Genomic DNA, 10,334 nt, shown 5'->3' with positions numbered 1-10,334 from the left:
CCTCTGCTGGGCCTCTATTACTGTTGTTTTAAGCAGCCTCCATGCACTCTGGAGAGACTGGACTCTTTTTACCCTCCCTGGACTCTTTTTACCCTGAAAGATGCAGTCTTTCAGGTAGACTGGCTGGGTCCAGATCACAGAGGGCCTTAGGGTACCAGCCTATACACACTTACCTGAGAGTAAGCCCCACTGACTAGAATGGGGCTTACTTCAGAGTAGACATGCACAGACTGGGCTCTAAGGCTGCCATCCTATCCACTTACCTGGGAGTAAGCCCCACTAACTAGAATGGGGCTTACTTCAGAGTAGTTGTTGGCAACCTTCAGTCTCGAAAGACTATGGTATCGCGCTCTGAAAGGTGGTTCTGGAACAGCGTCTAGTGTGGCTGAAAAGGCCAATTCGGGAGTGACAATCCCTTCCACACCAGGGGCAAGTGCAGTCTGTCCCTGGTCTGTCTCCCTGGCTATGGGCCTTCCTTCTTTGCCTCAGACTGTTAGCCAAGTGTCTCTTCAAACTGGGAAAGGCCATGCTACACAGCCTGCCTCCAAGCAGGCCACTCAGAGGCCAGGGTTTCCCACCTGTTGAGGTCCACTCCTAAGGCCACCAGATCCCTCTTGCAGATGTCCTTGTATCGCAGCTGTGGTCTACCTGTAGGGCACTTTCCTTGCACGAGTTCTCCATAGAGGAGATCCTTTGGGATCCAGCCATCATCCATTCTCACGACATGACCGAGCCAACGCAGGCGTCTCTGTTTCAGCAGTGCATACATGCTAGGGATTCCAGCTCATTCCAGGACTGTGTTGTTTGGAACTTTGTCCTGCCAGGTGATGCCGAGAATGCATCAGAGGCAGCGCATGTGGAAAGCATTCAGTTTCCTCTCCTGTTGTGAGCAAAGAGTCCATGACTCGCTGCAGTACAGAAGTGTACTCAGGACGCAAGCTCTGTAGACCTGGATCTTGGTATGTTCCGTCAGCTTCTTGTTGGACCAGACTCTCTTTGTGAGTCTGGAAAACGTGGTAGCTGCTTTACTGATGTGTTTGTTTAGCTCGGTATCCAGAGAAAGAGTGTCAGAGATCGTTGAGCCAAGGTACACAAAGTCATGGACAACCTCCAGTTCATGCGCAGAGATTGTAATGCAGGGAGGTGAGTCCACATCCTGAACCATGACCTGTGTTTTCTTCAGGCTGTAGACATGCACAAGATTGGGCTGAAAGGCTGCCATCCTATCCACTTACCTGGGAGTAAGCCCAACTGACCAGAATGGGGCTTATTTCAGAGCAGTCGTGCACAGGATTGGGCCCTCAAAGGCTAGAAATAGCAACTTGATGAGAAGCAGAGGGCCCTTTTCCACCCCCATCGCCCAAGCCCTTCATGGAGGCGAAGCGCTCACGAGGAAGTAATCCGTTTACACGAGACACCGTCACTGCTTTTATTTTTATTGCGGGATCAGCGACAGGTTGCCGCCGGCTGGGCTGGCTCTCTCCCCGCGCCACTTTCTTCCCTTTTTACTGCCACCTTCCCTCCAGGAGGTGGCGCCTTCGCACCGGCCGGCCAGACCACCGGCGCGGGCAACATCACGTGACCCTCTATACCACAGTTAACGATCGCCACAGCGAAGCGGCCTCCTCCCTTTCTCCAGCCCCTGCAGTCACGTGCTCGCACGCGAACCGTTAGGAGAAGTGAGTTCTTCCGAACCGTCACCACTCGCGCTCTAGAGACGCCGCGCGCGCAAATGCGCGACACGTGACTTCGCAGCGACAGAACGGTGGGGGAGGGAAAGGGGAGTTCTTTCATGTCTCCCCGCGCCGCAGAGAGGCAACCATCACGTGACCGTCGCGTAGCCCGTCACCAACGGCTGGTACTACGGCGGCCCTGTCGGCTCAATTGGTTTCCTAGGAGACCCCAGCCGGCGCGTGCTGTTGGGCCGCATGCGGCTGTTGTGGGCTCTGGACGGCGCGGCTTCGCCAGGTGAAGTTGCGAGAGGAGGAGAGCCGTTAGGTGGCAGTTGCTCCGAACGGAGGCTGTTGCTTGGCAACGAGTCTCTTCAGTCACGAAGGGGAGGGGACGAGAGCTGAAAGGAGACCCTTGGGGGGGGCTGAATGGCTCCTTGTGGCTGCAGCACTGCGAGGAGTCTGAGGGAAACTTGGGGCTTCATAGGCTCTGCTACCTCCCCCCCCCATTGGCCTGGTTTGCAAATCACCTGTGCACCCTTTCCTGGTGGTAAGCCCCGCTGAACACAGTGGGACTGACTTCTAAGTAGACTTGTGCCCTCAGAAGGGCTGGCCCAGACTACGAGGAAGGGGGTGGAACGTGGTGGGTTCTCTCTGAAGCTCTGCTGACACCCAGCCCAATCCGATGTAAGTCTACTCAGAAGTAAGGCCCATTAGAGTCAATGGGGCTTCCTCCCAGGCAAGTGTGGAGGACTGCAGTCTCAGAGCCCAAGCCTCTGCCTGTCTACTTAGAAGCAAGTCCCATTATATAGTCAGTAGGGCTTACTCCCAGGAGAGTGTGGACAGGATTGGGCTGGCCTTCCCCTCCCCCCACACTTCAGCACTAAGCCTGTTGTTTGGTGGTTCACGATGTTTTTCCACCTACATACTAGAAGCCCATTTCCATAAATTGTACCCCTCGTATTAGCAAAATGTTTGTAACGAAGCCCAAGGTTGCCTGCACACAACAGGGGTCAGTGTGCACCTGTGGGTGGGCAGGAATGCGTTAATGTACTGTAGTTGCTGTTACTTCAAATTTATATGTTTTCGGCCACTAATCCATATCTGATAATATACATACAATTTGGTGACCAAAATTGTTCAACTCATAGTTGGTGTGGCTTTTGCAGCCAGCTTCCTCCCTGCCTTGCCAGCCCCGCGAGGCATTCTCATACTGACCTGCCTTTTTCCGCCACTGTTCAATTCTTTTTCAAGTATCCTAAAGGTCCTGGCAAGTACTCCTGGGGGTACATGCACCCAGGGTTGGGAACCACTGCTCTAGTTTGATCATTGGTTCATAAATGAAATACAGTACATGTCAGACGCTGAGTTAAAGAGTGAGGCAAGCTAGGTTTGCAGCAAATATCAATCCATTGAGGATGGTAAAATCATCTCAGGCAGACTATGGAAAGCTCCAGAACAATCTCACCAAACCATCAGTGCAGTTCTGTGCATGGTGACTACTCAGGAGTGAGTCCTTTTTAGTTCATTGGGGCTTACTCTCAGGTGACTGTGCTGCAAAGGATTGCTGCCTGTGAGAATGGACAGCAGAATCACTGGTGAAATTTCAGTGTAAGGAAGCACAAAGCACAGCATAGTGGGGTCTGAGGGCCCAATCCTATCTAGTTTTCCAGTGCAGCTGTGCCAATGGGGTGAGCACTGCATCCTGTGGTGGGGAGGCAGTCATAGAAGCTTCCTCGAGGTAAGGAGACATTTGTTCCCATACCTTGAGGATGCATTGCGGTGCTGGAAAGTTGAATAGGATTGGGCCCTGAATTAGCTGTGATTACTTAGAAAAAGGATATTGAGGGTTAAATGTACCTAAGCCTTCCTGTCCACCTCCCGCAGCAATGAAAAGCACAGATTCAGTGTTAGGAATTATTAGGGAATTGAACATAATGTTGTAAAGGCACTATTCATCAGCAAAGTCGTATGTGTATTTACTTAGAAGCAAGTTCAATTGATTTCAGTGGGGTTTACTCCCAGGTAAGTGTGCATAGGATTGCAGCCTCCTTCAGTTTGGCTGCATTTAAAATACAGTGTACAGTTTTCTTTTTAGTTCTTCAGTTCATAATAATATAGAACTGGAAAAAGTAATGAAAACAGCATCTTAAAATGATTGAGATATTAGAGCAATTTCCCTAAAAAGAGAGGCTGGAGCTTTTTTAAAAAAAAATTAAGAAAATATATAGTTTGTGGATATAGTTTACAGTGTATACACATAAAATTATCAGTAGAGTTGAGAGAGTGGATAGGAATCTGTCATAAACTAGAATTTGAAGGCACCCAATGAAGTTGCCTGGTAGTAGGTTCAGGACAGAAAGAGAAAATATTTCTTTTTATGATGCATCAACTTATGAAATTCACTGTAACACACTTATGAAATTCATATGTGCTGATGGGTACTTAGAAGGTTTTAAAAAGTATTAGACAAATTCAGGGAGTATAGCAACAGCTCTTTGCTATGATAGCTGAACTTTAATATTCAGAGACAGTCTATTTTGGAGTACTAGATAGATGGGACAAGCAGCAGCATGAGGTGACCACAGCTTGTTTCTAAGCTTTCAGGGCCAGCTGGCTGGCCACTGTTAGAAACAAAATGCTGGGATCAACTGGGCCTCTGACCTGACCAAGGAGAGCTATTCTTATATCACCCATAGCTGATGAGATCTTTATGCATGTCAATCTTTTCAGAAGTAGAGCTATACAAAAGTGAGTAGAAATTTTCAAAGCTCTTGTATAAAATCAGTGAAATCAACTAGGTTCAGGCTTGCAACTCATACTAACCATAAGCCTTTATAGAATGCTCTGTCAAAGTTTATGTGGAAAAATTATTGCAAAATGCCTAGGCAAGTCTGGTAAATTATATAAAGAAAATATTAAGTTAGAGTTGATTTTTATCATAAAGACTGAATTAATATTTTGTAGCACTACTTAGTTTTATATGTTGTCAGTAAAGCAAGAACCAAGAGGCTCAGCATGGTGTAGCCAATGGAACTGCTCCTACCCTGCCTCTGGAAAGGACTCCTTATTCAAGTGTATTCGTGTGGTAGAAGGATTTGCACTGGTCATTCTTTGTAGCACAAGACCTGCCACTAGGAGATTAGCTGTCAGTTGTCTTAAAGAAATAAGGGCATTATTCACTGTTCTAGACTTTTCTAAAGTTAACTTGTCATTTCCCCTGGGGGCTGGGGATAAGAATAGGACCTCAGTTTGGCTGTACTTGTAAGAGGCGACTAAACAGCTACCGGGTTGATGGGACTCGATAGCCTGGGAAGGCAGCTCATCTGAGAGAAGGAAAACTCTGATCCCAAACCTCCACTGCCTTGTGGCTACATTCAGTTATGGAAAAGGCTTCAGGAATCAACCTCGAGGCAAAATCTGGAACCGGAGTCCCTGAGGCAGTTCATGGCTGAACACCTTCACATTCTGGCAACTCCTGCGATGCCACTGGAACCAACCGTACTGGTTTCTGCCTTTCCATTGGACCATTTCAGCGATGTGGAGGGGGAGATTTGCTGCATGGGTAACAGTCTATCCTCCATATCTACCTTACCCAGGCTTCACGCACTGGAGAGGACACTGTTCCGGAACCACTATTCAGAGCGTGACACCATAGTCTTCCGAGACTGAAGGATGCCAACCAGTGAAGCAATACAATATTTTTTTCTATCTGTTAAAAAGGCAGATTAGATTATGTGTCATGAGCAGTGGCATTTGTAATCTTCTTACCATGTTTTTCCATGGACTTACGTAACAATAGCTATTTAATTCAATATTGAGCAGTCTTTCTTGATCTTTTATGTTGTGCTGTCAAAGAGCTGTGTAGGTTTCAGATGAGCAATTCATAAAAAAACAAAAATTGTGCTTAGTGGAAAAGTGCCCAAACAGAGGTTTGTTTGGGGCGGTATTTGAAGCAGACAAATAGTCACATCTACTGAGGCTTAAAATGTTCTATTAGGTGCTAATCTGGAAACTGTTCATTTGTTTTTCATGTACATAGTGTAACTCATGTTGACAAATCCTGAATTATTTTAAAAACAACTTGGATATTTGTTTCCGTTCTCCAGTATTGGCTCAACAAGAGATTTTCATTGGCAGGTAAGTGAGTCAATGTGCTTGTATTTCTAATGAGTTCTTGTATAAAATTGGCAGGGGGTGGTATTTTCCTGATCTACAGCTTTGTGTAAAAATGCTCAAGAATATCAAAGTTCCATTTTTTTGTAGCATTAAAAAAGATGTTGCAATGAATAGCTTCTTAGATATTTTGATTATTTAAGTATAGGCAGAAGCATCAGTATGCATGGTGCTTTAAAAAAGAGTAATAGAAGCAAAGAACAGATTTGTGTTCCAAGGATGCCTAAGGGTAGAAGAGTTCTCAAGTTAAGGCCACAGTCCTGTGCATAAGTAATTGAGCTCTGAGATACATTATACAGAATTATACTCATGACCTTCCAAAGCTGAGTCATCTAGACTTGTGTTTACATTTTTCAGTATCCAGAATGTAAGCAGTTTATGTAAAATGTTCATTTATGTGATTATGTACAGTACTTGAGTAAATATAGTGTGTTGTAGAATTAAAGTGTCAAAACATTGTATGTCAGTGAGATTGCTATACAGTTAAAACCTGGCTATAGTAATCATACTTTATTTTTTATTTGGTATCTGTTTAGTCATCTCAAAGATTTGGAAGTTTCAATCCAGTTGCTGACTATGGCTCACCGCTTTTCAAAAGAAGACCTAGATGAACAATTTGAACAGTTTTTGAAAGAGGTACAGTCTTCAGATGCGAATTTTGATTGTAGTATCAGCCCTTGTGCCCTATTCTAAGAATTTACAGAATGTCTGCAGCTCCTAATGACACCTCAGTCTCGTGTCAGCCAACAAAATATAGCAAGAGTCCCATTATGTTAAGCAGCTGCTAGGGTAGAGCTCTTTAGCTCTGCTTTATTTGTCTTGCATTGGATATCATTGTAGGTGGTTGCTCTCAGGCTGGCCAAAATGCTGTATTTTTTCACTGAATCCATACTGCAGAATTTGTGTACTTTATCACAGCTCAAGCCACTGCTTATTTAATGAAATATGAAGCTTTTTGAGCATTATAAATGTGCTGAATAAATGCTAAGTATTTTTTATTTAAGCTGATTTATGCTTCAGTTCTTTAGACATGTGTAGGGAGGGCCTGTAACCGCAGGTTCACTTCTCCATGAATCAGGCCCACAAGGTCCCCCGTGTGCGCCCCCTCCAAACACAAGGGTAGCTCTGCTCCCCTTGCCTCCAGAGGTCCTATGAGCCCAACAGAGGCTGCAGTCATCTATCCACGGCCTCTGCTGGTCTCAGACTGATCCTTTCTGTTAAAAAAAAAAAAAGGCAATTTCCAGTTGCTTCATGAAACCAGAAGTGACATTTTTAATGCCTTATAAGCCCAGGCTTCCCCAGCCTCCCAATGTCTTATAAGGCATTAAAAATGTTGCTTTCGGTTTTATAGAGAAATCGGAAGTTGTGAACACAAAGGCTCAGTCTGACCCTGGCTGAGGTCACGAATGAATGTCTGAGCCTCTGCTGGGTTCAGAGTACCCTTCGGAGGCAAGGGGAGCCCTTGTTTTTGGAGGGGGCACACATAGGGGGCTTCCCTTAGTGCCCTCAGCTTCCCCGGGCCTCCCAATGCCTTATAAGGCATTAAAAACGTCACTTCCTTTTTTGCAAAGAAACTGAAAGTTGTGTTTTTTTTTTACAGAAAGTCTCAGCCTGAGCCTGGCAGAGGCTGCGGCCAGACGTCCACAGTATCTGCTAGGCTCAGAGAACTCTCTGGAGGCGAGGGGAAAGCATTTGCCTGTATCCGCAGTTTCACTTAACCATTGGGAGTTCCGGAATGGAACCCCCATGGATATGGGAGCACACCTATACTGTAACTTCTGACAATGGAATCTGTTTCTCCCACACCCATCTCACCATGATATACAGGTCGGACCTTGGTATTCTCAGGGGATCTGTTCCCAGACACCCTGTGGATAAGTGAATTCATACTTCCGGTCCACTATGACATCCGGTCATGTTCGGAGGTATTCTGAGGCCCCCAGAGCTGCCAGAAAGGCACTTCCAGTATTTATCAAGACCATAAGTGCCTTTCCACCATCTTTGGAGGCCTCAGAAACGCTTCCGGAGGTGTCAGAAAGGTGCCTCTGGTTTTTACAAAAACTGGAAGTGTTTTCCTGGTGTGCACAGCCTCTGTGGTTCCTAGAAACCCTCCTGGATGTGACCGGAGAACACCTCCAGTTGCATCCAGGACTCGGGTCCATCCATCCATCACAGGTTTGGAACAGAGTGAGTTAAATCCTCGGGTTCTGAATCTTGTGAATAAACAGATTGGACCTGTATGTGTGCTTTCTGAAGAATAGCACTTATTTGAAGCAAAAGCAGATGCTCATTTTGTTGCCAAGCCTTCTGCTACTCTTCTTTTGAACCTTAGTTCCCACACACTTAAGGTACTTCCAAGGACATTAATGGAGTATGCATAGTGGAAACAAGAGGAGGAGCTTGTACGTTTATGAAAAAGAACAACTTGCACTTCTCATGGAGCGTTGATGACATTGCGACCCCCTTTTAAGCATAGTGTATCTCCATGCTTGTGTTCTGAGATGTTGCATGTCATTTATGGGGCATCCTGATACATTTAATGCAATACATCTGTTTTTAAATGTTAACCATCAGTTCATATTCAGCAGGATAAGAATTATACAACATAATCCTATGCATATCTTCCCAGAAGTAAGTTCCATTGGTTTCAGTGGGGCTTACTCCCAGAAGCATGTGTAGTATAGGATTGCAGCCATAGTTGTTTAGGGCAAGTCACATGCTGTGTCCATCTGCTCTACATTCACCATATTTTTGCATGACTTTGTAAAGTTTTTTGTTTGTCAAACTATGTTGAGAGGGTACAGTTAGAAAGGCCAGAGAACTTATATTTTGTTTTTTCTGTATTTCTGTAAATGGTAATTGTCATATATCAGAGATCTGTAATTGCAGTTTTTCTGTAAGTATTTTTTTCCCCAGCTAGTACTGTACTATTTGAAGTTGACAAGATGGCTGGACATAGAAGGTTTCCAGATCCCAGTCACAACATCTGGGGAGGTTTTAGTTTCCTTACTTAAAATACTCTGAGGAGTATCAGCATCATCCCAGGTTCCGCTTGCTAAGTAGAAAATGCAGTTAGTAGTCACAAAAGAAATAGCAAGTGTTAACAGAACTTCCATCAGACACCTGTCATTAGCTCCCAACTCAGTTGTTTTTGTGGCACTGGTGTTGCTTTAATACTTGTACAGTGCCTTTAAAAAGCAGAACTTGGCTTTGACTGTTATTTATAGTGTATACATTAAACTTATATTAAAAACGTAAATCTGTTTTCTCTGGCTAGTTCAATAGCTTGAAATAGCAAAAGTATGTGCTATTGTTTTGACTTTACAAATCTCAAAGGACTGCTTCATATGTTTTTGCTACACTGAATTTTTTTTGTCTAGAAACAGTGTATAACCTGCATGTAGATCACTATGTGTGAAAACTGCGCACTCATGTATTTGGTAGATTGCAGTTTTCCACAGGCACATATAATATATATGATGATCTACTAGTGGATTGTATGTGTTTTCTTATATGGAAGTGGTTTCACTGTATGAAAAATTTGTAAATGCTTTTGCTTTATGTTTAAGCCATTCCTGCCCAACATTGCATATATGCAAGAAGGGACCAAATGTGTACACTTGTGGGCGAGGCAAAAGTGAATTAATCTTAAGAAATTGCAAAATGTTTGTGTTACAGGAATTACAGTGACCTTGCAAATAGGTTCGTGAGCATTTGACAGCCCATATACCATGCATAGATGATCAATGATATTGCTAAGTGCCAGGTGCCATGGCCCAGGACAGGATGGGGCAATGATGGGCATGCTGCCCAAGCCCCTAGCAAGAGGATCTCCATGCCACATTTGGTGGTGGATGGGCCTTTCTGCCTGCCCATGGCTCCGAACTGCTGCAAATGATGGCTCCTGGAATCAATTTGGTAGTGTACGTGATGACACAATGATTCAATTGTTAAACTACTTCTAGCAAACCATGCTGCTACACTGCAATGGTAAGGCAGTGTCGTCACCCCAGGGAAGGTGTCACTGCTCTAGGGGTGAGATGAGATTTCTGACACATGGAGGTTCTGGTTGGCCTTTGGAATGAGGAAATGGCTGCTGTTGACATAATTGTGCCTGAGCATATTCTCAACAATCATAAAGTCAGGTTGACTCCTGGGGTTTATTTATTTGTGATGATACATTTGAAGAGATCCCTCAATTCATGGTAAGTTTGATTGAGCATGGGTTAGAGCTCCCTTTGGGGCCTATTTTGTGGTGAAAATGACAACACAGAAGGAATACTACCACTGACTGCAATCCTAACCACACTTACCTTGGAGTAAACCCCATTGACTTTATGGTCTCATTATAGAGAGGTACTTTTGAGTAGACATGCATAGGATTGAGCTCTCCCGTCTCCCTGTTACACCTTAGACCTGCAAAGGGGAGGAAAGGGTATCAGTTGCCCACTGTAATAAAATCACTAAGTACTTTGTGAACAAAACTTC

The 10,334-nt window shown here is 44.7% G+C and overlaps 1 protein-coding gene across 1 annotated transcript in view; it reads left to right on the top strand.

Moving 5' to 3' along the window:
- Positions 1 to 1,769: 1,769 nt before the first annotated feature.
- Positions 1,770 to 10,334, top strand: part of CEP162 (centrosomal protein 162) — a 59,266-nt gene continuing 50,701 nt past the window's right edge. The window contains exons 1-3 of the mRNA XM_066612487.1: positions 1,770 to 1,968; positions 5,713 to 5,810; positions 6,383 to 6,482. Of these exons, the coding sequence (XP_066468584.1) occupies positions 6,423 to 6,482 (60 nt within the window). The 5' untranslated portion in view covers positions 1,770 to 1,968; positions 5,713 to 5,810; positions 6,383 to 6,422. The remainder of the gene's footprint in view (positions 1,969 to 5,712; positions 5,811 to 6,382; positions 6,483 to 10,334) is intronic.

The sequence above is a fragment of the Tiliqua scincoides genome, chromosome 1 (genome assembly GCF_035046505.1).
Source record: "Tiliqua scincoides isolate rTilSci1 chromosome 1, rTilSci1.hap2, whole genome shotgun sequence".
Taxonomy (NCBI): domain Eukaryota; kingdom Metazoa; phylum Chordata; class Lepidosauria; order Squamata; family Scincidae; genus Tiliqua; species Tiliqua scincoides.
This window is presented reverse-complemented; position numbering and strand designations above follow the sequence as displayed.